The 27975-nt window shown below is 36.2% G+C and overlaps 1 protein-coding gene across 2 annotated transcripts in view; it reads left to right on the top strand.

Moving 5' to 3' along the window:
• The window catches only part of LARS2 (leucyl-tRNA synthetase 2, mitochondrial), an 87579-nt gene that overhangs the window by 25053 nt on the left and 34551 nt on the right, over positions 1–27975 (top strand). For both annotated transcript variants that reach the window (XM_051610564.1, XM_051610563.1), the window contains 7 exons: positions 1246–1335; positions 5382–5525; positions 15177–15284; positions 16779–16938; positions 20093–20197; positions 23285–23400; positions 24316–24599. In XM_051610564.1, coding sequence (XP_051466524.1) covers positions 1246–1335; positions 5382–5525; positions 15177–15284; positions 16779–16938; positions 20093–20197; positions 23285–23400; positions 24316–24599 — 1007 coding nt within the window. The remainder of the gene's footprint in view (positions 1–1245; positions 1336–5381; positions 5526–15176; positions 15285–16778; positions 16939–20092; positions 20198–23284; positions 23401–24315; positions 24600–27975) is intronic.

Raw genomic sequence — 27975 nt, 5'->3', positions numbered from 1 at the left:
TTCAGCAAATGAGTCATCTTCCACTTCAATAAGTACAAATGTGGTAGAAGTTTATAGAAATGTTTCTTCTTTAAACAAGTACAAGTTGAACAGGAAAGGCATTGAGAAGGGAGATGTGATCTATTTATTGTTACATATTTATGATGTAATTAGAGCTTAAATACTGAGTTACAGTTGCTTTCACTTTGGCCAAACCTTAAAATATGTGAATAAAAGTGTATGCTTTCAGTGTGCCTGTAAAACACTGTGTTTGTGTAGAGAAAATTGGTAATTTATAATAATGTAATTCTATAGTCATCTTTACATATTGATATGTACTTGAAATGCAGTGGGTTTTTTTAAGAACAAACATTTAAAATATGGAACTTTGCAAGAAGGTGGTAACTAGGTTGGTTATTAATTATTATAATTCACTAAAAACTTATAGAATGTTTGCAAATTTAGAAAAAGTTATCTGTTACATTGTTAGCTTCTGTTCTCTTAACTGTCATCCTTTTTCTTGTCTTTTATTTTTATCTGTCTTTGTTTCCCTCTTAACATTCCTTCGTTTGTGACTTTTTTCACAACTTGATCTTTTCCTCCACATGTTAACCCAGAGCATTCTTCTACCTTGATCTGGCTTGCCATTTAAAGTGGTCAGTTATTTGACCTTTGATTGTGAGATACCCCTTGCAGAGTCTGACCCAATGTTCCTTCCTGTCTACCCCACACACTGTGTCTTTCTGCAGCCTCAGTCCCTCCGTGCTGTTCTGCTGTCCCTCTGTATCTACTGCTTCAGCTGTAGGCTCCTCCATCCTGCTTGTGTCTCTGCAGGCAGCTCCCAGCTGCCTCTGAACAGTCAACCATCTCTGTTCCAGCTTGTCATTGCTGAACAACAGAGGAAAAGGCAACGTGGCAAAGATGACTTTTTTGATAGAGTTCTACTTTATTCTAGTTCTGCAGTTGTCTTGGTCAGGCAGCTGTGGTCGTTTCCTTTTGTCTTCTGTTCTTAGATCTGTCAGCATTGATTTTACAGCATTCTTATATTCTGCATTACCAGGGAAACACATCAAACCCACACAAAGCCTATGATCTCTGGTTTTGTGTACAGGTAAATATCACTTATTGTAGCTGTTACATAAATTGCGTTTATGTTTTCTTTGTGGCCTATATTATACACTCCTGAGTAAATTGCTTAAGTTAAAGTGCCATCAGAAAATACTAAGAATAGTTTCAGGATTTTTTAATTTTATTTTATTTATGCAGGAAATAACTACTTGCTTACCAGAGTACTACAAATGGACACAGTATCTCTTTCTTAAGCTTTTTGAAGCTGGGATAGTCTATCAAAAAGAGGTAGGTACAAACTTTGATATTTAATACTTTGCAGGTACGCTAACTCAAGTCATTTACCATGTCAGTGGCACATTTCTGGATCATCCATTAACATTCGTTAAGTGGATAGGTATTTATTGTGCTCTGTTGGTTTTAAAGGACTGCAAAGTACAATGAATTTTATATATAACTGAATTTTACATATAGGTAATTTTTATATCTTACCAACTAGCATGAATGGGTATTGCAAAAAGTCAAATCAGACATATATATTGTCAGTGATTTATGTTGAAGTACAGGATCAGAATATAGGTATTGTTAATTTATTTTGTGGAATTTGCTAGGTCTTAACTTCCCTCTCATGAAAACAGGTAAGATAATGTCATAATGAGGAGTCTTCTTGGCAGCCAGATTATTGAACTGTATAACATTACTGTGATGCTGTCTCAGAACTGATAGGGTTGGATAGGATAGTTAAGAGTTTCTGTGCTTAACCATCCAATTCCTGGATCTATTTGTGATCTCTAAAATACTACAGAAATAACAGATGCTGTAAGCCTATCTCACCTGTTTTTCAGTTAGAGTACATTAAGAAAAGATATACCCTATAACATATCAGGCTATCTGATATGGGTAGGGAAAGGTTCAGTTAACTTCTTAAGCGGGAAGTGAAACAAAGATGTTAAATGAGCATTACAAACAACACTGTATAGCCAAGGCAATGCAGTTCCAAAATACCTGAACAGATGCACCTAAACAAAGCTGCAATTTAGTGCATGTTTCTAACTTAAAACGGAAGCGAAGATTTCTTAAATATGCTTTGACATTTCTTTTGTATTCTATAGAAACCAGGAAACCCCATAGGATATAACTAGGGATGTACTTATTCTCTGAACCCAGAGAAAGATGTTGGTGCTGAAAGGCATTTGGAATCACAGGGCATTACTGAGCTACTTCTCCTATTTCCATAGTCAAGATGTATTTGGAGATCTTAAAATATAACCAGAAAAAGATGCAATATTTGGTATGTCCTAACATGCTGGATTTAGAGGGGGGGAAATACATATATATTTTTTTCTGTGTTTGTAATTAAAAAAAATAAACCCCTAGCTTTGCCATAGCAAACTGATTTTTATTTGTAAATTTCTTTTCTTGATGAGTGATCCCAGGTGAATCTGAAAAGCATGAGGCTTGCTGCTTTGCTAGAGGCAGTAATGATACACAAAACAAATTTTGCATGCAGGCTCCTGGTACTGTGGGTTCCTGGAGATGTTTGGGTACCAGTGTTTGGATCTGCTTCCCTCTTAAGAGGCAAGGATCAGTTTGAGGACTTTAATCAGCATCTGTCATCCTGTAGGGGATGTAATCTCTGGTAGATATAAACCAGTTGCTTTTTGGCAGGAAACAGATGGCAGAGATAGCCCATAACCCTGGGTCTCCTCAAGCAGTCATGCATACTTAAAGCATATATTTACCCCATGTCTTCAGCCTGCCTGCAATGTATGTTAGGCAGTACAAGTCTCCTGTCTTAGAATTTCATTTTGGGTACAAGGAGATAATTCATAGCCTTACTGTGGCAGTAAGATTAATATATGTAGAATGTTAGTCTAGTTAATGCTCTGTTCTAGGAGCATGTGTATCTGGCCAGAAATTACCCTGGTAAGAAGATGCAGACTCAGTATGTCCAGGAGCTGGAATTAGTGAGAATTAATAATGTTTATCTGGGTGCTGCATCCACAGAGGGCATCTTTGTTTACTGTAGCAAAATCCTCTCTCTTCCTGAAATACTGATCTAATCAATGTCTTGTAGAGGTTATTGACCTGGCCAGATGTAGGTATCTTACTTAGGTTGAGATTAAATTCTGCCTAGACTCTACTGATTATTTTAATTAGGTATCTGTAGACTCCAGTGGAGCCATAGACACCAGGCCTGGAGACAGGAACTTACGCTATAGATACTTGAAGTCAGATGAGTTGAATCCCATCTTAAAAGAATACAGTCTCCATTGGTGTAGTGAGGAGATCTAAATAATTTGTGGTCTCTGTATGCTTTTGCACTGTGCTCTCTTGTTGTAGATAGCATTTAACACCTTCCTGAGGTCATAGGTTTGAGACTGTCGTTGTCAAGAAGTCATCTCAGTGAGATACAAGTAGGAACTAGGAAGTGGAAGAAACTAAATGCGATTCTAAAAATTTACAGACAAGACCCTTCAGCTACAGATTTCTTACATGTGTATTTGCTTTGCTTTCTATGATTTGTTCGGATAAATCTTCCTATTATGAATCCTGAGAATATGTTACTATAAATAATTATAAAGATCAGTTCAGTTGCCTTCTAAAATTTGGTCATAAATTTCATCCAGTGTCCTCAAAACAGAAACAGTCTTTTTTTCTCAACTTTGAGTCATAGCCAGTTTAATACAAGAATATGCTAATACTGCTTTATGCAACTAGCGTTTTATTACTTCTTAATATTGTCTGATTTATCTCTCTTTAGCTGTTGTTTTAACTTTGTAGCGGTGTGTAGATTTTTTCAGAACTTATAAATTCAAAGGTCATTACTATAGAGCTGAGTTGTAGCGTTGCTGAAGAAGTTGTGTGTTCTGAAAGTCTAGAAAATAGATCAGTAACAGTGCAATGTTTTGATCGCTTTTAATTTCCCAATTAATTTTCAAAAGCCTTTTATAAAAACTAGTGTGGTATTATTGGTAGGTAACAGATAAGAGGTAGGCAAACTGTAAAAAGTTTAAATTCCAGTGACTGAATTCACACACACTTAATTTGAAATGAGTTTGCTTTTATCAAAGAATGGCTGTCATTAATTTCATTATAATATATTTTGTATAGATCAATGTAGGTAATCAGACATACACACATATAACACACATTGATAACTAAACCAGCAGAAGTTCCCACAGAAGATGATCCATGCATCTGTCTTTCTGCTGTCCTCTCAATAAGATTTGTAAAATGGTTGTGATATTTACTATTCCTGAGACTATGTAGGATATTTAAAACTAAACAATATCAGCTGTTTGGGAACTCAGGCATTTCAGAAGATGATCAGTGATAGATAAAATGTAAAGTGAGTAACATGAGGACAGGGATTAGGCAGACTAATCCCTGTAGTCCTCCCCATACCCAAATAATGCATTTGAAATTTTCATATCATGTTTGATGTATTAGAACACTGTGAAGCTGGAGCTACTGTTTTTCAGTCAAGCTGATTTAACTTTGATTGAGCTGAAATAATGAATAACACTCAAAATAATGGATTACTCTTCTTTATCACTTTGATTTTTTTTTTTTTTTCTTTCTGTTAATTTTTCAAGTTAATGTCTAGCATTGAGTACCACTTCTGGAATGACAGTTAGGATTTTTTTGTGGTTTTGATCCTTCACGATAAATGACCAGCTAAATTGTTCAACACTGTGCATGGGGGATGAGTTTGATTTTTGCTCCCTCCCCAGTATCTTATGACTGGTATTTCAGTGAGCCCTCAGAAAATAAGGTTTGTAGGTTTGAACACCAGTATTTATTTCACTTTAAATTTTTTAATGTTTTTTATTTATAAGGAAAGATTATTCCAAAAGTAATTTACACAGTTGACAGATGTGCAGAAAATATCAAGACTCACTTGAAATAAAGTTGATCACTGTAATACTTTTTGGTGATTTTCAACTTGGGAGATCCTCACTTATACATCCCCCTCAGTCTGACTCAAAGCTTTTGGGTTAGTGATGGGCAACTTCTAAGCATCTGACTATGTAGTTTGCAATATAGTCAATTGGAACACTTAACTATTTAATACTCAAGTGCCAAACTATCCCACAGCATGATCAATCAAAGCAAATGCTGCCAAGTGCATTTTTGAGTTCTGCAAAGATGAATATTTAGGACATCTTCAATTGAGTCCATGTCACTGATTCAAATTGATGTTATAAAAATGTAGAAAACTCACGGGCCCAAGGAATGTTTCTAGATAATTCTTTGGATGTCTGAAAATTAAAATTTTGGTTCTGAAATAGCTGCTGACTATTTTTTTTTCTTCCTACAACTGTTTTTAGGCCTTGGTTAATTGGGATCCAGTGGATCAGACTGTTCTAGCTAATGAACAGGTGGACGACAATGGTTGCTCATGGCGTTCAGGAGCAAAAGTGGAACAGAAATACCTCAAACAGTGGTTTATCAAAACTACTGCTTATGCAAAGGTATGAGAATACAGGTTTTGCAAATTACATTAGCACTTAAAAGAGGTGACTTTTCATCCAGAAATACTCATCAAGCTGAATGTGGTCTTTCACATGTGCCAGTTTGTGTAATATGTAATTATATAACAATACATGTGATCTGTCCCTGGGTATGTATATAAAAATTCTTATCCCTTTAGTCTTTCTGTTCCCTTCTTCAAGCTGCTTCTGCTTTTATTTTGAGGATGAACATTTATATCAACTTCTACAAAACCTTTAAGCATCACTGCAGAGGACAGTTGCGTACTCTACAGATATCTGTAAAGGTTTCCCAAAATGTTGCTCTGTGCATGACTGATACTCTGTAGGGTCTACTCTAGCTGCTACAACCAGGTTAATGAGTGATGTCACATTGCTCCCAGCTCAAGTGCTTTGGCAAGCATTGCCTTCATGTTCTCCCACTTCTTGTACAGTGACAGATGCTACCAAGTATCAGCAGGCGGTTTGGATTTTCCTTTTTATTTGCCCTCCACTGAGTCCTGTTTTTGTTGCTGTGGTTCTGGCACATTTTGAACAGTCTCATTCTGCTTCTTTTGGCAAGAGCTTTAAACATTTGGTTGTAGAGGGAAGAAATTTTTCTTTCTTTTTTTTCTTTTTCTTTTTTCCAAACCTTCAAATAAAAATAGCAGATTGCTAGGTCCTGCTATTCTAAGTCCAATGTCTGGTATTGGATGGATTTCATGCTTTGGAATATTAAGGTAAGTTAATTCCCTTTTTTGTTACTTAATTTTTTCTTTCAACTTGCAAGAGGCTAGATAACGTAGCATATTATGTCTTACTTTCTGAAGAAGACTGTTTTGGCCATAAAGCCCTGAATGGCCATGAACTGCAAGCCATAACTGAAGCTTGTTCATCAAAGGGGGAATGTCTGTGAGTTTACACTGGACAAGTACTTCAGTCTCTTACAGACTCTGTGCCCACACTGACATAACCAGGAGGCTTCACCACAGTGTTTTGTCAGAAGCCAAATTAACACATCTTAAATACTATAACTTGGATTCCTCTTTCTGAAAATCTTGACTAATTATCCTCAAAACTCAACCTTGCACGTTTCTTCATTCCTTACAGTAGTCATCCCACTACTTCTCCAGGAGTGGTAAGAGACAAGAATCCTTCCTTCTAAATCTGTTTCTTTCGTATGGTTTTTCTTTGGGTTCAGGCTGTTGACAGTTGATAGGAATCCATAAGTAGCATAGTGTTGAACACCATGGTTACAGCATTCACTCTTCCTAGCTTGTTCCTCAAACCTTCTTTCACACTGCTTTTCAAAAGCTCTTGGCCAGGAGACCAGGCTTTACTGAGAGGGACATTAATTTACCTTTATCATTTACTGAGTCTTTCATTGCAGAGAGGAGGGTCCAGATTTTACAGATCTAGTCCTAAGAGGTGTGGAGGATAGATACATCTCCTTAACTTTAGGAAGCAAAAGATCTTTAATCACTAATATTATTTTTAAATTGTACCATTAGTAGTCATAATGCCTTCAGGATTATTTCATGTCTTTTGATCTTGAAGACATGAATTTCCATAAAGAGATTTCCTGACTTACATCCTGGACCGGAACCACTACCAATACAACTTCCTTTTCTTGAAAGTCTTTGCTGTTCAGGGACTTGATATAGTTGTGCTTCTAATGATAAGCAAGTGCAACAATTAGGGTCTTTTTTTATCCTTACCTGACAGCTTGCCAATAGATATACCCCTCTAGAATAATACCAGTTTCTTCATAGATGTCACTTCCCTTTTCCTCAGTTGTTTGGGGCTCACCATGAACATGTGTGTAGTGCCCTCTCTGCAGTTATTTTTCAGGCACCTGAAGGCTCAGGATTCTACAGTAGTGGAAAGCATTTTAAGCCAAGCTGGGCCTGCGTGGTGATGGTTACTTATGGTACTCCATATGCCAAACTCCTATAAATGGGAAATACGTGAGAACATTCTACAAATTATTTTTAATGGGACTGGGGATTTCAATCCATAGTCAACTTTTTTTCGTATTAAAAAAACAATAGAAATAGGAATTTGCCCTTCCAGAGCTTGTCTGGTCCTGAGGTCTTTATTCCCCATTTCTGAGTCACTTGCCTGTTGAGCATCTTTTGTCCAGTTCTGCTTCTTCTGAAGGAAAGAAAAGGCAAGATGGTGCCAGATTAGTGTGGTCAAGATTAATTTGATCCAAAGACCTACATTTTCTGTTACTATAGAGTAGCTTTTAGGTCTTTGAGCCATGCTGCCAGCATTGTTATCAGCTCACCTGACCCTCTATCTCCTGGATCTCACAGACTGGGCAAGTTCATGGACACAGCAGATTTATTCCTTCATTTTGCAAGATGTTCTTTTTACATTTGGGAAAATGTAAGTGGATCAGACTTTCAGTGAGTCAGATGGCTAAATTTCTGTTATCCACTGAAGTTTCACAATTTTTTGTCTTGAAATTAAAACAATGGGAGGCATTAAGACGTTATCTGAGAGTAATTTAATCCTTACATTTTTGGGGGAAGATCTGCATTTTTTTTTTCCCACTTTGGCTACTTTTAGACTTAGATGGTTAGTATTCTTTCAGTGTGTTCTAATTCTCCCACTCATCTTTCTCCAGTGAGGCCTTAGTCTGGTTTTGTTATGTCATGGGGGAAGCCATTTGATTATGGTCACCTTTTGCTTCAATCTTCCATGGTGACTATTATTTCTTCTGAAAAGTTTACAGGTATTCAAGACCCAATGTCAGAAAGCTTCACCTTCTTTGCCCTTTTTTGGCAACTAGGCTCTGAGTTTTCTTTAAGGTGACATAGTGGGAAAGCATGTTGAAAAACGCTTTATTTCTGGTAAGTAGCTCCTTCCCTTGGTGGCTTAACGGAAAATGTGTTTATTTCATAACCATGTTTCATAGACAAAGTTCCATTTAAAATACATTTAATGAATATGCTATCCCTCAATTCTTCGTGTAAAATCCCATCTAGCGATAATGGCTGAATGTGTACACATACAAGTTATTTTCTACTTGAAGCATCCACAAAATACTTTGTTGTAACTATTCAACCTATTTATACTGCATATTGATGATCTTTCTAGTCATCTGTGTTCCTCTCACTCATTTATTGTTTTATGTTTTCTCCTCTGTCTCACAACCTTAACGAAACTAAGTATTAGTAAGGGTAATCTTCATCTGCAATGCTTACATTACTAGTAAAATAGCAGCAAGGAGTTACATGATCAGTAATAGGCTCTGAGGTAATCTGGTGTGTTACAGGAGTCAGTGTTTCATTTCTACACACACTATTCTTTAGATTTCTGTGTGTCCGTAACAATTGTCTTCTGTGAATCTGCTTTGATTTCTTTATTGTTGCTGTAGCAGCTCATAGTCCTTTCTTGAAATAAAAAATGCAAACAAAGTAATGTTTTGCTCCCATGGCAATGATTTTGATTTTTTTTTCCAAAGGACAAAAATACTGACTATACTTTAAACACTTAGTGGAAAGCATTTTGCTTATGTAAAGTAATAAAGTAATCAGGACCCATTTTTTAAACTGAATTATACATGAAATGGCCTACCAGCTTTTATGGATTTTTAAAGAACACCTTAATGGTCATTTTTCTTTTGGTGGATTTCTTTGATAAAATCATAATGCCTTAACTGATGGCATTATTATTCAGATTGTTGTCTGCACATGTAAGATGTTTAAACTAAAACATTTAGTTGCTATGGTTACCCAGCTGACTCTGTAGGCAGATTCATTGGAAAAATCTGTCTGTACATGTTAGTATTTTCTGTGTGCACCTGTAAATTGCTGTTACTGGTTTTTTTGCACAGTCAACTGAGTCCTCAAATCAAAATCTGTAAGGTTAGTCTTTGCATAGTCCCTATACTTCCTAAATTAATTTTAAACAATACTTTTTTATATTTTACTTTTCAAATTTCACCTGAATAACCAGAAAATAATATTTTTTTGGAAAAAAAAATAGAAGCAGCTTTGAAACTTCAAATTCGCCCTTAAATTATCTGCCTTTTTTGCACAGCAATAAGATAGTATATGCACGTTTAATTTAAATGCTGCAGAAAGTGACAGGACCTACAAAATTTTGCTCTCATTTACAGTTTCACACACAGCTAAGTAGTACTCTTTATTTTTAGTAGTTCTGGGCATTTTTGTGCAGACATTGAGAGACAAATCCCTCTTGCATTCTGTGAAGCACAGGAACATAGATGTTCAGCATGGTGCTAACTCTGTGAAGAGAAAACAACAAAAGAGCTATCAGTTCTTCTCCAGCTTTTCTCTGGGTTTGTGCTGCATCTGACAGTCCCTTTTTCTGGTCTGAATAGAATTGGAATTGTTTTATGTAATCGTGTTTTGCTTGGTTTTTTATTTTCTATGTTATGTCTGAGCTATTAAGCAGAATGGTAGTGAAATGTAATTGAAACTGAAGTACCAAATTTTAGGAAATTCAAGAGTCTTGACAGTCCTTCATAGCATGAGGCAATGCCTCATCACTGGGGGGAATAGAAATGCTGGGGGTTTAGTTTTTCATGCTTCATGTGTGATTTTTTTCACTTCTCACACTTGGGGTGTGCTCACAGGTGTCTTCTTTGTTTTGAAACTCTTCCTCTTGAGTCAGGTTGAGAGGTCTGTCCTGGACAGGGACCCTGATTGCTTAGCAGTTCTTTAATTAAAAAACGACACTTGTATTGTCAGCTTGGCAAGACAGAAAATTGTTTGTGGATATCCAGACTAGGCTGATCTTTTCACCTTAGTTTAAACACAGCATTGAATCACAGAATCATCTCATTAAGCTCCTGTTGGTATAAGATTAATCAAAACAGTGGATGCCCAGTACTAGTAAAAATTCTAACAAATGTTTTAACAAGCCTTTATATTTACGGAATCAATTACTCATCCCAAATATATGCTTTGTTATATTGGAAAGGAAGTATCTTCTCTTTGGTAATTGCTACAATAAGAATAACTCTGGAGAGCAAATCTGGACAAGAATGCTGGCTTTACTTACTGCTTTTGAGGAATCATTTCTTTGCCTCAGTTCTCCAGAGATGTTTGTTGACCATAAATTATATGATAAACAAAGGGAAAAGCTCTGATGATTCAGACCTTTTTGAGAAAGAAAATTAAGCACACATAGTATCTTTGTTGTTGCTGCTTTTCAGTGTGTAGTTTCAGTATACTTCATACATGGGAAGAGTCAAGAGTGACTTACAATAGTACAGGCAGAAACTACTGAAGTAGTTTCAAAACTAGGAAAAAAAAGGAACCAAACAAGAAGAGATTAAATACCATAGAGGCTGTACTACATAATCACAGTTCAAACTGTGCAACAGACTGCAAAATGAAACAGTGGATAGCCTAACTTTAATTTCCTGTGTTTAGTTAATATATTAAATAATATTGAATGATGTTGTGTAATCTTTAGTTTATATTTGGTTGCTCTTTTGGGAGCTTGATCAAATAAAGTGAAGAATTTAATTTTAACCCAAATTTTGTTTGTTTAATTTAGTAGAATACAATTTTATTTTGCTAATGAATTGATGCATTTGAAATTAAACTTTTTTACTGACCTTTTTATTTCAGTCTTGTTGGTATGTTGCAAATTTGTCAAACTTCATTAACATGTCTTCATTGAAAAAAGAATAAAAAATTTATTTTGTAGCTTAGATTTTTCACTTTATTTCATTTACTCTCATGGAGGAGTTGTAATCCTCTCACCAAGCATTGAATTAGTGACAGACATTGATTATACAAAAAATTGTATTTCCCAAAGTCAGAGACTGAATTTTTTAGATGCCCAGTGGAATCCTCCCTCTTTGAACTACAAGCAGGAGGGTGGCTTTTGGAGTTGAGATACTCTTGGGAAATTAAACACTTCTGTTCTTTGATTTATGTACTTTTTCTGTCTGAAGATTGCTACACTGAAGTTCTGTTTGTCTATGAATCTTCAACAGACTAAACAGCTGGATCTGTGAGATCAGTTTTCCACTTTCCAATTATTTACTTCTAATTTCAGACTTGGTCATTGTGTGTGATACATTTTCAGCAAACTCATCTTGATTTTGTGAGTCTCTGATCATCTGGATTGGTTGACTTTCATCTTCTAGCTATGCCAGAATTTTCTAGGTGTCGTGAAAGAGTAAAGCAGTCCTGTGAAACATCAGTTTATCCTGAACCTTCAATTTCTCCAGCACTTAAGTCAAACTTTCCTTAATGGTGTAAGAGCCCTCAAGTCATTCTTATCCCTGAATGTAGTTTTGATTTCTTTAGCTTTTTCCTGAGTCTCTGTTTGTCTTTAGCTCGGAAAGACTGCTAAAATGGACTTATGCTTAACCTTGGCTTGTGTTTAATTAAGATGGTAGTAATTCCTCCTGTAAATAGATGTTTGCATTTCAAGTTTTGTTGTTTCTTTCTAAGCCATGAAAGATGAAAGTCAAAAGACTCTGCTTCCTAATGTTTCCAAGTTTCTCACTAGTAAGTTATCATTGAATTTATTTGATCAGTATAGCACTCTCTGCTTACTGGATTGTGATGCTGCTGTTGTTGTTTATACCTTTCAGAATCCAACATGGTTTTACTTTTGTTTATTTGCCTGTGTGCTGGGAGTCTTCCTGTTGACTGTTTTTTCTATGTTACCTGGTTAACAAACTTGTGATTACTTAAGAGTTATGTACATGCCCTTAAGGAACAGAGTTGTTGTTCAAGCTATTGTATCAGTAACTGCAAAATAATAATTGGAGCACAGTTCATGAGACTACTTTATTATTCATAAGGTGTTTTACCAAACATGGCAGTGACTTAAAAAACAAGGACATGGAAGCAAAAACCATAGAGTTCATATTTAACTTTTCAAGAAGTAACTTGTGAATATTAAGGAATTTCTACACCAGCATTGGTCAGCTTCAATTCAAGAGTTTTGTGTACCTAAACACAGGCTACATATAACTTTTTAAAATTAACAATAATTTTAACAAATATTTATAGATTTATGTTTTTGCAGAGTACAGGGGAACTGGATTTTAGAACAAAAAGTTTATTTAAAGGGTTTACCTTAAGTGATTTTTAAAAACCTTCTAATTTGCATGGATGAATTTTGAATGTACATTGCACGAATGTGTGTAACAATTAATGTGCTTTTCTACTTTCCTGCTAGTATCCAAGGTAATTTACCATCCAGAAACACTTATTTACACACCAGCAGTATCCAAACTCTATATTCTTTGCCCTTGTTACACTATGTGAAGTGTTTGTGTCTTACGTGCTGTTCATTTTCTACTTCACGTGCTATTTGTAGCTTTGACAAGAAGATGAAGTAGTGTGTTGAGTGCAAAGAACAAGGCTATCATAATTCCAGATTGAAATTTTTAAAGGTTTGGTGTTTTTTTTTAAACAATATACTGCTGTTCATTTGTATATTAAGATGTGAAAGGTTTGTGTTTGTAAACTCTGCCAGGCTGTGTCATAACACAGAATAAGTTTTGTTATCTTTGCTCAGTTGAATCTAAGCCAGCACTTACTGTATTTAGCTGCATGAAGCAATTCTGTTATCAAGGGAAGAACTGGACTAAGTCAGACTGTAGCCTATAGCTGCTCATAAGGCAAATTAACAGGAGTTAAAGTCATTATCAAACTACTATTAAGGATTTTGATGTATTAATCTTGCAGTGAAAAAATGTCTAGAAAATTTAGCTGTCAAGAAGTTACAGCCTGTACAGTTTCCTTAGAGCACATGCCCATTTAGCTGCTTCTGCCAGCAAAATGTAATGTAGATTAGCATGGATATCCAAGAAGGAGAATTTATAAAAATCTGCTAATGTGTCCATCCAGTTCTGTGTGTATTGGCACAATTTCATCCTTTCTAAAATGCATAAAGTTCTTACAAAGAATGTATCTAAGTATTTTGTGTGTGTGTGTATATTTATCTCCACTTATTTGTTGTTCTTTGGTAGGTGTATATGTACATAGATTAATCATGGCAGATAAAGCTCAGTAGTCTCTGGAACACTAAAATTAATGAGAATAAAGAGAATTTGTGATTCTCTGTGATACAGTAAACTTGCAATTCTGATTTACAACTAATTAAAGTTAGAGTATGATTTAAAACCTTCCAAAACCTTACCATTCTTTTTTTATAAATAATCAGAAAATCAATTTCATTCTTAAGGATTTAGAAAGCAATAATAATCCTGAGTGGTGGTGTCATATTATGATTTTTGAAGGACATATCGTCTATTGTATTTTGAATGATAGACATGCAGCAGCAGTAACTAGAAAGTAATCCTTACAATGCCTTTTATGCACCTTGCTCTGAAAATATTTTAAAATGTAGTTAAAACACAACAGTTGAAAAAAAGTGAGATGTATATTCACTAATTATCTAACTACCTTCTATTTAATTTGAGCAGCATGTAATAACGACTGTCCATCCTTGCAGATTGTTAGCAATTGATGAGATCATTTACACATTTGATGTAGGGCCTCACAGCTGAAGGAAAAATCATTCAATATGTTGCCTTATTCTTAGATTTTAACTGTAATTGTTCAGCATATCCACTATCTGTCAGAGTGAATTATGCCTCTGACTGTACTTCTGCCAAAGTAAAGATTCTGGACAGTCATGGAGTATTCATAACACAAATGTGAAGTGTTATGAAGTGAAAAATGAGATGAGCTTGGAGTTATCCATCCCTTTGTATGTCTTCTCCTTTACTTTTTAATATATTTCTTTTATTAAAAACTTACTGTTCCCATGATTTAGGCAAATTGTATTTGACTTGGAATAGTCTATTATGTTTCCATGCCACACACCAGGAAGCACATAAAGATAGGGGTATATCTTTTGCTGTGTAGAAATACACACAGAAGTTACAGGTTGGCTGTTGGACATCATGGCTAATGACGGAGCCAGCACTTAATTTCTTCCCTGCTGCATAATATATTACACTATTATTTGATTATTATAGAGGTTTTTTAAATTATTATTCAATATGGATCCTTACTACTATTTTTTGCTTTTAGGGTTGTTTTTTTTACAGGATGAAATCACCTAAAGATCCTACTAAATTTTAAAGTCTTTTGTGCTTGGTAACCTATCCATAAAACATGAAAAAAATAGGGAGGCAGTTGGAAACTATTTTGCCATTTTAAGTCAGAGCTTGAAAATTTTAGGACACGTAAATGTCTTTTGTATGACTGCCATCTCCAGGCTATAGTAATATAGAACAACTAAACCAAATGCAGGCTTCATACCTACAAGCACATCTCTTACGTGTCAGTAGTCTTGTTCAGCTCATTAGGTCACTTAAACTTCCCACAATTTACACCCATTGGGAATATTTTCTATGTTTTCATCTGAGGGTTTTGTTCTGTGTTTAAGGTTCAGTTCAATCAAAAGGAAGGCCTCTTTTAATAACAGGATCTCTGTTGGAGACATCATACCTCTGTTTTACACCATGCTACTTCCATTCTCAAAGACATTAATTTGGGTCAGCAGCAAAATAAAAACAGCTTTTCCCATGTTTTTAGCAGTACCTTCTTGGTTTGCTGTTAATTACAATTAAACCCATAGTCTTAGTTTGTATGCTTATAAAAGCTTAATTTCTAATTCTTTCTTTTATTGCATCAGGCTATGTTTGATGCTTTGTCTGATCTCCCTGAGTGGTACGGTATAAAAGAAATGCAAGCAAATTGGATCGGTGACTGTGTTGGATGCTCTCTTGACTTCTTGCTAAAGGTAAGTCAGGAATATCAATGCTCCTGTCTTGTTTGGGCTAACTGCAACCCCTGAAATGAGTGATGGGAATCAATTTTCAGATCTAAAAACCTTGAAACCTACTAAAAAATATTATTAGAGGTTCAGGCCTAGACCAGCACAGGTCCTGAGGAACACCAGTTGTGGGTTAAAGAGGTCCTCCCTACTGCCCTCCTTAAGAAAGGGTTTGTGTGTTCAAGTGCAACGTTACATGCAAATTGACTGTGTGTATGGGCAAAATACATGCTAGCTTATAAGCATTCCTGAAATCCAGGACATTTAGGGGAGCAGTTCCAAGAGCACTGCACAAGTCAGCTGGGATCTAGCTGGGCTTTAGCTCCACTCTGCACAGGATCTTCTCTGTCAGACCCAAGCTGACCTCAGGCAGGCCACTTAATTGATGTTTGTCCATTATTTCATTTATTCCTGTAATTTAGATAATGAAAACAAGACAATTAGGTAGTGATGGAGCTGCAGAGAAGACTGAATAGAGAGGAAGAAAAGAGAAACCTTAAGAGAGTTATAATTATCTAGAGAAAAATGGTAAAATCTGAAGTCTTTCAGAAGAGATGCGAAATGCTTTTTTAATATGATAGTGACAGAAAAGATTGTCAGAGACTGATGGAATTTCAGCCCTTGGGCTTTAAAGTTTATTGTTCTCATTTACTCATTGTAAAAGTGACTTCTTATTTTAAAATACCGAATTTTTAGGAACCTTAAATTGAGATAGCTTAAGCTTTCTTAATCCCTTGAATTGCACACTGCTACCAGGTGCTTTTTTGCACTGAAGTTGTTTTTGTCAATTGTTTCTGAAAATCTATATGAATACCTGTTTTTAAAAAATCTAAGACCTCCATACACTCCACAGTTAATTGGCCTAAAATATAAAGTCCATTGATAGTGCTGGGTGATAATTCTTAAGCAGTCTTCTGGGTTTATTACTATCATGTCTAGCTGTTAAATGTTGTGCCAATTTTTATTGTTTTATTCCTGTACGTAAATTGCAGCATTGACTTCATCAGAGAAGTGTGGTGGAAAGCCTGGTAGCTGAGAAAATCTTAAATTCTCTTTAGATTTCAGAGGTAATATCTCACTTCTGTTTCTTGGAAACAGGGCATGCATATTAAAACAGAATAGAAGGATTCCAGGTTACTTTATGAGGAATTTAATCTAGCTCAGTAGCACAATGTAGTATTGCATATTATTGTAGAATATAATTTTTGAATATATATCTTAATAAACTTAGGCAAGATTGTAAAGCAACTTTCTCACAGTCTTAAAAGTAATTTTTGTCAAGATTTGATTCTGGAAGCTCCCTATAGTGGGAATGCATCTGGCTTTGATACTCAAAATTGTATATTTCTACAGGGTGATGTGTATTTGTTAGTTGCATAAAAAGGAAAGGAAATCTGAACCCACCCACTTCTAGTGCTGAAAACCATAAACTAATAGGAGATACTTTCTGCTCTTTTTCAGGTTAATGGTAAAGTAACAGAAGAAAAGCTAGCAGCTTACACCTATACACCTGAAGCCATTTATGGAGCTTCCCATTTATATATCTTACCAACTCATAGGCTGCTGCATGGGAATAGCAGTCTCAAGGAGGTCTTCCAGAGGGAGTTCATCCCGGGGAAAGGTGATACTTTTCTCATACTGCATTTTCTTGTAGAAGAGTAACCATTTTAGATAATGGTCTTGGGAAAATGTGTGTCAAGCTGAGCATGAGCTGTTCCTGTTGAGAGAGAAGAGCTCTTTGGATTTGTTGTATATGGCAAACAGTATCACATCAGCCTGTCCTGGTTTCAGATACAGGAACAGTAGCTCTGTTAGAATTCTTCCTTTTATAATGTCTGTAAAACTTCATAGCATATAAAAGCAATGTAACAGATTCTTGTTTTCCTCCTGTACCAGAGGTGAATAATCCAACTCTGCCTATGTTAGCCCATTGGAAAATCTTGTGGATATATGGTAATTTGTCGTTAGCACAAGGACATCAGAATTCATTCTTGGATGTGCAGCAGCACCAACAATGATCTCTTCTTCCTGCCATAGGGAATATAAAGAGGGTGAGAAATAATACATAGCAAAGCAGATCATTGATAGATAGCAAAATAACACTCTGCTGTGCAGGTCCTTAGTTAATACATTATTCTAATGGTGTAAATTCAGACTAGTCCTGTGGCAGATCCTGACTTGTACAGAGGATACAAATATCAGCTAATTCTTTAATTGGTGTTGATTGGTTTCCTGAAGGCTTCTACCACCAATTCTGGCTTTATTTAATATCCCTGGCCTACTATGTTTTTGTTGTTTGGAAAACCTGGAAGTTATAAGAGTACATACAAAGTGTACTTCAGGCTGGTGTTCAATATTTACTTTTTCCTCACTATTAAACAAGTGGCTTCATTATCTATAAAACATCTGATGTCAACAGCTGTGAAGTAGGAATCTTGTGGGCAACTGTGATGGTTGAATAGAAACTGTTTTATTTTTGAGTGCTTCATTTTAATAGCCTTGGTAAAATTCACTTGCTAGCAGAAGAAAATGGGGCTTGAATGTGTTGGGTATGTAGAGCCCTTGCCTCAAAGCTGAGCAGAGCTTTTTGTTAATTTTTTTATTAAGGAAAAAATGTATAGTTCTTACAATTCAGCCAAATCAAAGCAGTAACCTCAGAAACACACATCCGTGTACTTGCCTGTGTCTTTGTTGTATCTTATGCTTTTAGCCAAACGACACAGGTGCAAAACTTGTTTTATTAAGGACTACAGTCTATTTCTTATATTGTTTTTAGGAGAAAATACTTGAAAGGTATCTTTTTGTCTTTGTTAACAATGGATGTCACCATTTAATTTAGCTAAATGAAAAAGTTTTCATCCAAAATAATGGCAGCAATAAAACCTTGGAAAGATGCTTTAAACTGGACATAGGATCCTACAATCATAACTCTGCTATTGTTGTGTACTTCTGCTACTTGTAAATATACTTATATACATTCTTCAGTTGAAATTGGCTATTATTGTTTCTTGAGCATTTCAAAGGCAGAGACTAGTATTTTCTGAAGAAGATATCATAAAGGAAAAGGATTTCTCTATGGACTTTCAGCCATGGTACATAGGAAGGGCCAACAATGGCTATTAAGTAAAAAGAAAATTTTTATTTTCACATTAACCAAGATTTTTTTAAAAACATTGACCAGTAGCATTAACATTTTATTTATTTTCAGCAGAAAACTCCCTTTCTTCACTGTGTTCTCATTTAAATAATTAGGAGGACATTATGTTTTTATATTTTCTAGGGAGGAAAAAAAAGATCTTGTATGGAAAAGTAACTTAAAGTTCTAATACATTTACTCTTGGAGTACAGCTCAGTATTTTAGGCTATTATTTAAATAGAGGTGAGCAACTGGTTTTCAAACTTTAAATTTTTTAACCTAGCAAAATTTGTATTAATTTAAAACCTGCTTAATTGTCTAGTTTTGTCAATGAGAGATATTGGAGATAAAGATTTGTTCCTTAAATTCTTCATTAACTCATTATAATACTACACGTACATTATTTTACATTTGTAACTGTAAGACCATCTCTTTATGGCTATTATAATAATGACATGAGCAAATGAGCAAAAGAAAATGTGCCTTCATAACCTGGCATTATTATTATGGCTTCCAGCATAAAATCAAAATTATTGCTGGGTGGAAGAGAGGAGTTATTTTTAAAAGCAGACTGTCCTACCCACTCAGCATCCTGTTCTTGAGGCTTTTTGCTTAGTTGCCTTTAAAGAATTAAATTATTCCTTTTCTAAATTTTTAAACAGGAGAAAAGCTATGTGCACTGGTATGCACATGAGGAATTTTATCTAGAATGTAAGTATCTCAGAAAATGAAATTTGCAAAAGTAGTAATCAGAAGTAAATGGTTTTTCCTGTTAACAAGACATATGATATAGTAGCCCTACTCTCTAAAATGCTATTATTTTCTTTCAATCAGAATTTGTGCATAGCAAAACAAGGCTGAGACTTTGCTCAGCTTAGATATGAAGATAGGTGAAAGGAAGATACTAGCAGTCTGTATTTTAATTATCAACTCACAGGCACTGAAAAAGATCCAAAGTGATGTTTGAATCCTCAAAACCCAGAGTATTAAGGTTTGATTTTCTCCTTGCCGAACCACTAAAGCTACACTTTGAAAATAAAATTAAATTTATTGCCCTTGATTCCCTCCTCTTCTCCCTCCCTTTCTCTGTAGACATTAGGTTCTTCATCTCTAGTATGAATATTAATATTCCATTTGGAAATCAATTGGTTATTAGGTTTCTTTTTTTTTACACTGGTCAGTATTTCTCATGCTTTGTAGTTCTTCTGTAAGAGAGCAAATCATAAGCACAGTATATATGCTCCTCTTGAGTTTCATCTGAATAACTGGAATTTTTTTGCTTAATTTTGTAATGTCTGCTAGTACATAATTCAGGGCTTACGAGGGCAAATTCGTGCAACTCTACAGCACACGAATAGTGGCCAAGGACTCACTATTTTAAAAATTATAGTCTTAATCTTATTTTGTGTTTACTCAGATGTTTATTTTCTAATAATGAGAATTTTAATATGTCTGAACTTTCTAGAAGTGCAATTAGGCTTTTCATTTTCTTATTTAAACAAATAACTAGTTTAGATTTCATGCATGTTTGAGATAAACTGAGTTTTAATGGTAAGTAATGTTCTTAGCATATTTTCTGTCGTATTTTTTTATTTTACTTATTTATTTTACTTATTGTGATAATTACCTTTGTTTTCAGACTCACTTACTTCAGTGACAGCTGTGAATTTGCTCACCAATCAGGAGATTCCTGTAGTTATCTCAGCAAAAAACAATTTTGAGAATTTTCTTGATACAAAAATAGGTATGTGACATTAAATGTGTCAGTGAAATTGAACAGTTTTCATTTGTTGCATTGGAGCACCAGATACTATTGCAGCAAATCACAGAATCACAGAATGTTAGGTGTTGGAAGGGACCTCGAAAGATCATCTAGTCCAACCCCCCCGCCAGAGCAGGGTCACCTAGAGCACATCACACAGGAACGTGTCTAGGCGGGTTTTGAATGTCTCCAGTGAAGGAGACTCCACAGCCTCTCTGGGCAGCCTGTTCCAGTGCTCTGTCACTCTCACAGGAAAATTTTTCTTTGAACATAGTGACTCTCTTCTGAACTCTGGAATCCTGTTCTTCATTATTGTTCTTCATTAGTGAAGAAGGAAAGGAAAAGTAACTACGTGGGATCTGTCTGGGGGAGAGATTTACAGGAGGATAAATGTTAATGGAAATATTATAGAATTAATATGTTTAATGAGCTAAATTTGAGGATCTGCGTATCTTAAGAGGGTTGGTTACCATGTGTATTTGGCTGTCTCTCAGCATCCTTATTCAAAACAGAACTGTACAGTTGTTTGATGTAAACATACTGCAAAAAACTGAAACTTCTAACTTGTTTTTTGTCTTATGTTTACATAAATTATTTGCAGCCTTATAGAGAAATGTTTCAGACAGTAGATGTATGAAACTTCCCAGTTTGACTCTTACATGATAATATTTGTCTTAAGATCCATAAAATAAATCAGAACAGATAATAATTCTGTTCAGGTAGTCTTGATCAGTTATCTGGTACCCTTTATCTCTAGAGGAAGCCTTCTCATAATATAGGCACCTATTTTAGATATGAACATCCCTAAATGGAGGGGGTAGGGCATTGCTAGAGGATACTCTGATCTCCTGAAGTGGGCTTCTTTTCCCAAAGTCATCCTGTGAAGCAACTTGTCTTTCTCATTTTCCTGTGTAGAGAGCTTTGCCCCTTAGCTTAGAGGTTAGATGATGTGACTGTCCTTCTAAGTAAAATTAGAAATTGTACTAACTTAAAAAAATTGTGTCCCTTTTAATCTGCAGAGTTTATCTTCATCAGTTGCCCCCACAAACCTTGTTGTTTACTGTTGTGTTTTGCTGTGGCCTCCTCTCAGCTGCAATGAGCACATGTTCTGTTCCAGCACTAATAGGAAATAGTTCTTTATCTCTTTTTCCCCCTTTCCACTACATCCTTATCCCTAAAGTCCCTTTTGTTACCTCCCTATTGTTGATATTTCTTTCTTGCCCTGGAGCTACTCCTTTCTTTTCTATATGACTGCCAGTGTTGGCTGTTCCTGCACAACTGGACTGAATAAAACCAGCTGACACTCCATAATGTATTGGATGACCCTCACAAGGCTGACAGAAATTATTCAATTGTACTCTGTACCTTACTGACAACATGCCTGCATCTTACACTTCAGGAATTAATCTGTTTTTGAGCACCAGAACCTCTGCTCATGTAAGAGAAGCCAAGTAATTGAGACACCTAATCATATTTTTAATTAAAAGCTTCCAGCTTGCTCACTGGCATGTACCTTGGCCTCCCGTCTGTTGGAAACAGCCCAGCTCTCCCCAGGAAGTTCTGCATGACAGCTGTTGAGCTTTGCCAATGTTCATTAATAGCAGCATGTTTTCAAAAGAAGGAAGACCAAAAAGTGGGGCCCACTTTTTTTCTGTGTGTAGAGCATATTGTGAAGCCACCTGTTGCAGGCTGCGGGGCTCTCTGACAAATTAAGATACATACATTATTCTATGATAGAGCCTTGAAATTGCAAGAGTGTGCATCTGCTGGAATGATAAAATAGGGATTCTCTATTTTGCTACTTAGGGAGTTATTCATCACAGGGCAATTTTGCTTGGTTTTCTTTAGTCATCTGCTTCCAGACTTCCATACATTGACAGAGTTAATGGAGAGCAGGCATTTTTGGCCTGAAAAAAGATTATTATTAAACTGGTTTCAAATGAAATATTTTGAGAGTTTTTGTTTGTAGTTCTCACCAACCTAATGCTGACATTGGCTTGTTGAAATAAGTTTATTTGCCTTTCAAAGATGACAAAAATTGTGCAAGATTGTTCAAATATTAAAGAAATTATCATTGAAAGGAAAAAAAATATGCAGAAAGATGTATCTTCCTGTGGAAATAATCAATCTGTTAGCATCTCAGTGTTATTTCAGAATACATGTGATATTAAAGTTAAGAAATTTCTTAACTTGCCCAGAAAGGTGGCCCTCCAAAGTAGAAGCAGTATCTTTCAAAATACATGTAAAAAAATCAGAGGCAAGATGTGCTGGTAAATTTCTATATAGAAAGAAGTCTACATGGCTTAGAAGAGGCACTTGTATTCAAGATTTATTACTGACCCAAATAATAAAACCCAAAGGGAAAGATAGCATCAGGACCCTTAAAAACTCTGCCTTCTGTAACTGACTTACACAGCAGCAGGAGGTGCTGTTATATTCCAGATATTCAGTGGTTATATTACAAATAGAAAATTGATATTATTTGAATTGTTTTCCTAAGGTTATAAACAATTCATGTCTTTCATAATTAATTTAAGACATAGTAATGTTAGAGGCTGTTGTGTTGTGGTACATTTCAGTAATCTATGAAATTCAAAAGAGATTAAATTTACTATTGAAACAGAAGGACTGTTTAGGTTGTTCTATTTGTTTCTCATATTAGCAAATAGAATTTAAATTGGCATTATTTAAGTATATTTAGATAATATAATTGTATTGAGAATTTTTTATTTATTCAGATTTTATAGCTTTACTTTTAGGCTTTTTCTGAATCTAATTTTCAGCCTTTTCTGTGGTGGGACATTGATTAATACTTGTATTAGAGAGAAACTGAAAAAAATGTGTTTGCATTTGATGCTGCTTGAATTTCACTGCTTAAAGAACATGAAAACATTTTTATTCTTAGTTGTTTTTTTTTAACTCCTTTGGGTAAACATAAGTTATTATAAAGAGAGTGTCACAGAAATTAAATGTTTTATCCTCAGATTGATGATTGATACTCATGTTAGCCAATCCCAGAACTAGTTGATTTTTTCTATCACTTCCTCTCCCCCTCCTCCCCCCTTCCAGGAATACCTAGTACAAGTGCAGAAGACGCTGCAGTAGCTAAGAATCTGGGCATTTCTTTCACTGAAGTCATTGAAACATTGCCAAATGATTTAGAGAAAGTCATTAATTCCAGGGAGGTGAGTATACAAGTATGGAGTTCTTTCCAAATTACAATAACAAAGCAAACTAAATCAGTTTACTTAAAAGTGCCAAATAATTTCTATGTTTAAAGGCTTTTTTTTTAAGAACCAAGCCAGGCTTATTCTACCAAATTTCTGGAATCAATTTCACAATTAAATATGTTGGCCCTTCTGTAGCAATAAAATGAGGATTTTTTGCTTTTGTGCAGGAGAAGAAGCTACAGTATGGTCTGAGCTTTATAATGGAAACTGAATAATTTATCCAATGTTAAAAATTGATTCTTATTTTGTCATCTCAGTACATTTTTAAGATAAACATTTATATATAAGTCCTTTTTCAACATGTTAATTGAAATGTGATGTAAGCCTCTCTGGTAACATATCTAACTGAAATGACATAGAAATCTTATATTTAGATATCACATGTATTTGATGTTACAGCTCTTGAAAAAATACCTTTGATAGCAAACACAAAGCTCATCCATGAGAGGTGGGGTCTAAGTGGTTAAGATGTATCTGAAAGCAACAATAGAAAATACTCACATTAATGCAGGATAAAGAAAACCGTTTCACCATCCAGATTTCCTCAGTCTCTGCCTGTCATTGGTGATATTCTGGAAGTTTCAACATAGAGCAGCTGGTTAAAATAAGCAGCAGTAAATGCAAATATCTGCCAATAAAGGCAGAAGAGGTCTAAAGGGCTCTTTCTTAGCCTTGTTCTATTTGAGTCATCAAGAACATTACCCTTTGATTCAGAGGGTTTAAATGAATCAAGTAACTGGTGTGTGAATAGTCTCTTGGGTAGAAGGATGTTAAGGATCAGGTATTTTTTGGCATTTTTTTTGGCCTTGCATTTTCACTGGCAGCAAATACACATTCGTCTTTCTTCTGCTTCTCTTTTGTTTTAATCAGATCACAGGCATGACTCGGCAGGAGGCTTTAAAAGCTATTACCCAGCAGGCCAAAAATAAAGGAATAGGTGGACACCTAACGAGTGACAAATTAAGAGACTGGTTAATATCTCGACAACGGTACTGGGGAACACCCATTCCTATCATTCACTGTCAGACATGTGGCACTGTCCCCGTACCTTATGAAGACTTACCTGTGGTGTTGCCCAGTGTAACCACCTTCACAGGAAAGGGAGCCTCACCTTTAGAAACTGCTTCAGAATGGGTGAACTGTTCCTGTCCCAGGTAAGCCATTGCTGTGTTTGCTGCAGACTGGGAGAGACTGCTTTGTACCTGCCTGTTTCTTGTGGTCTTTCCAGAAGTGTTGACAACTGACAACTCTGAGCCAGGATACTACTCCAAAATAATGTTTAGTCTGACCCAGCACAGGGGTTTTTTCTTATGTACTCTTTCATATTCCTTTCTTGCACCACAGATACTGCTATTTCTTCACATAAACAAGCTGAAGCAAAGCTCGCTGTTTTTTAGTTGGAGGAAAGAAAAAAGGGAAAAGAGAATAATTTTCTTCCTGCTCTCCATTTCTTAACAGTATTTCTCACTTCATTTACTACAATAATTTTCATTATCTCTCACCAGCAGTTCATAATGATTATTAAATTATTTCTTTTTGTTAAGGAAGCTAACATCATATTCATTTTCTTAGCATTAGTCCAACAATAAAGTGTTTCCTCAGCTGTGTAGTTCTTTATCATGAAAAATCACATTCACTGTATATTAGAGACAATAGCATGTGATGCAGATTGAAGGAGATGGTAAGTATATGCATCTTGTCAGTGCTGTAATCTTTACTGTTTGTAGTCCAGCTGCGTAAGAAATAAAACCACCTAAATTAAGTAGTGAGAGAGATGTCATGAAAATCAGTTGTCTAATCTTGAGGGCTGCTCTGTACCCTGGTACAGGTTCTGCAGGAGAACTGGTGGAACATCAGTTATCCCAAAGAAGTTCTTCATTGGCAGTGCAATGCAATGCTGCTGCTAAGAGACTGAACAAATGAGAAGTACATTATCAGGCTGCCAGGCAAAGGAATCAGACATATAAATGGCATTAGGGCTCTCGCTGATCATCAGCAGTTACATAACACCTACTGTATTTTAACATTTGCAAGATAGTTATACATATAGTTATACGCTGATAGCAATATCAGTGTGGTCTTGATTTCTAACATAGCTTAAGCACAGCAATTCTGTGGTTCTCTGGAAACATGTATTCTGACTTTTGTTGATTACATGCATTTTATGTAAAACGCACATTTACTTTCGTGTTTCAGCATAGAAAATTTTATAAAATCACATATAGTCAGTGTATTTGAAAGTGTGACTCTTTCAGGGAGGAGGATCCACAGGTTTAGTAAAATCCCTAGAAATGCCTTAGACTTCAATTCCTAATTTCAAATGAAAATTTTTTTCTGATGTTACTGAAAGTCACTGTCTGCACTTCTGGCTTCCTCCTGACCTTAATTCAAAAATTATTTTATTGTTTACCAGGCAACAAACAAGGTACTTTTGGTGTATAGCAATTTCTTATGGTTTCTGGATAGTCACTGTAGCTGCCCTACTTAAAACTTAATCAAAGGCATTTGTTCAGTCAGAAATCAAGGTATACAGATTTAGTTTCTTACTCTAAAATGGGCTAGTTTGCTGAAATTAAGGTGTTGTTTTTTTTTCATAGAATCATAGAACTATTCAAGTTGGAAAAAACCCTTAGGATCACTGAGTCCAACCGCTGTCCCTACTCTACAAAGTTCTCCCCTAAATCCTAAACCATATCTACCAACACCACATCCAAACGACTCTTAAACACATCCAGGGATGGTGACTCAACCACCTCCTGGGGCAGCCTGTTCCAGTGTCTGACCACTCTCTCTGTGAAGAAATTTTTCCTAATGTCCAATCTAAACCTACCCTGTTGCAGCTTGAAGCCATTGCCTCTTGTTCTGTCGATAATTACCTGTGAGAAGAGACCAGCACCAACCTCTCTACAGTGACCTTTCAGGTAGTTGTAGAGACTGATGAGATCTCCACTCAGCCTCCTCTTCCTCATACTAAACATTCCCAGCTCCTTCAAGTGTTCTTCGTAAGATTTATTCTCTAGGCCCTTCCCCAGCTTTGTTGCCCTCCTCTGTACTTGCTCCAGCACCTCGATATCTCTCTTGAATTGAGGTGCCCAAAACTGGACACAACACTCCAGGTGTGGCCTCACCAGTGCTGGGTACAGGGGGACAATCACCTCTCTACTTCTGCTGGTCACACTATTTCTAATACAGGCCAGGATGCCATTGGCTTTCTTGGCCACCTGGGCACACTGCTGGCTCATATTCAGCCGCTTGTCAATTAGAACCCCCAGGTCCTTTTCTGCCAGACACTTTCCAGCCACACTTCCCCAAGCCTGTAGCCTTGCATGGGGTTGTTGTGGCCCAAGTGCAGGACCCGGCACCATTGGCCTTGTTAAAACCCAGACCATGAACATTAGCCCAAGGATCTAATCTATCCAAGTCTCTCTGTAGAGCCTCCCAATCCTCATGCAGATCAACACTCATATGCTCATCCAGGCCATGAGCAGCCAGCTTTTTAATGAGAGTTCTATGAGGAACCGTGTCAAATGCTTTTTGGAGGTCCAGATAGACAATATCCACAGCCCTTCTCTTGTCCAATAGTCAGGTCATCAGGTTATAAAAGGAGATCACGTTTGTAAGGCAGGACCTGCCTTTCATAAAGCCATGCTGACTGTTCCTGATCCCCTGGTTGTCCTCAATATGTCTTCTAATGACAATCAGGATGATCTGCTCCATGACCTTCTCTGGTACCGAGGTCAGACTGACAAGTCTATAGTTTCCTGGATCCTCCTTTCTGCCTTTCTTATAGATGGATGTTACATTTGCTACCTTCCAGTCCACTGGGACCTCCCCAGTTAGCCAGGACTTCAGGTAAATAATGGAAAGTGGCTTGGTGATCATGTCTGCCAACTCTTTCAGCACCCTTGGATGTAACCCATCCAGTCCCATAGACTTGTGTGCATCTAAGTGGTGTAGCAGGTCTCTTGACCACTTATTCTTTCATTGTGGTGAAACCTGCACCCCCTCTCTGTCTCATAGCTCATGTGTCTGTGTATCTATGGAACAGCTAGTTCCACTGCTACAGACAGAAGGAAAGTAGGTGTTGAGCACCTCAGCCTTTTCTTCATCCTTTGTTACTAAGGTTCCCTTGGCATCCAATAAAGAATGGAGATTTTCTCTAGTCCTCCTTTGGCTGTTAATGAACTTATAGAAACATTTTTTATTATCCCTAACAGCTGTAGTTAGTTTGAGCTCTAGCTGTGCTTTGGCTCTCCTAATTTTCACCCTGCATAGGTTCACTTCACAGACTTCATGAGTGACCTTTCCCCTCTTCCAAAGGTCATAGACCCTCTTTTTCTTCTTAAGGTCCAGCCAAAGGTCCTTATTTAGCCAGACTCGTCTCCTACCCCACTTACTGGTTTTTCAGCACATGGGGACAGCCTGCTCCTGTGCCTTTAGAACCTCTTTCTTGAACTATATCCAGCCTTCCAGAACTCCTTTATCCTTTAAGGCAGCTTCCCAAGGGACTTTGTCAATCAGTCTCCTGAG

Source organism: Apus apus, chromosome 2, assembly GCF_020740795.1.
Source record: "Apus apus isolate bApuApu2 chromosome 2, bApuApu2.pri.cur, whole genome shotgun sequence".
NCBI classification, from domain to species: domain Eukaryota; kingdom Metazoa; phylum Chordata; class Aves; order Apodiformes; family Apodidae; genus Apus; species Apus apus.
The sequence above is the reverse complement of the archived record's forward strand: the minus strand, read 5'-3'. Positions and strand labels throughout refer to the sequence as shown.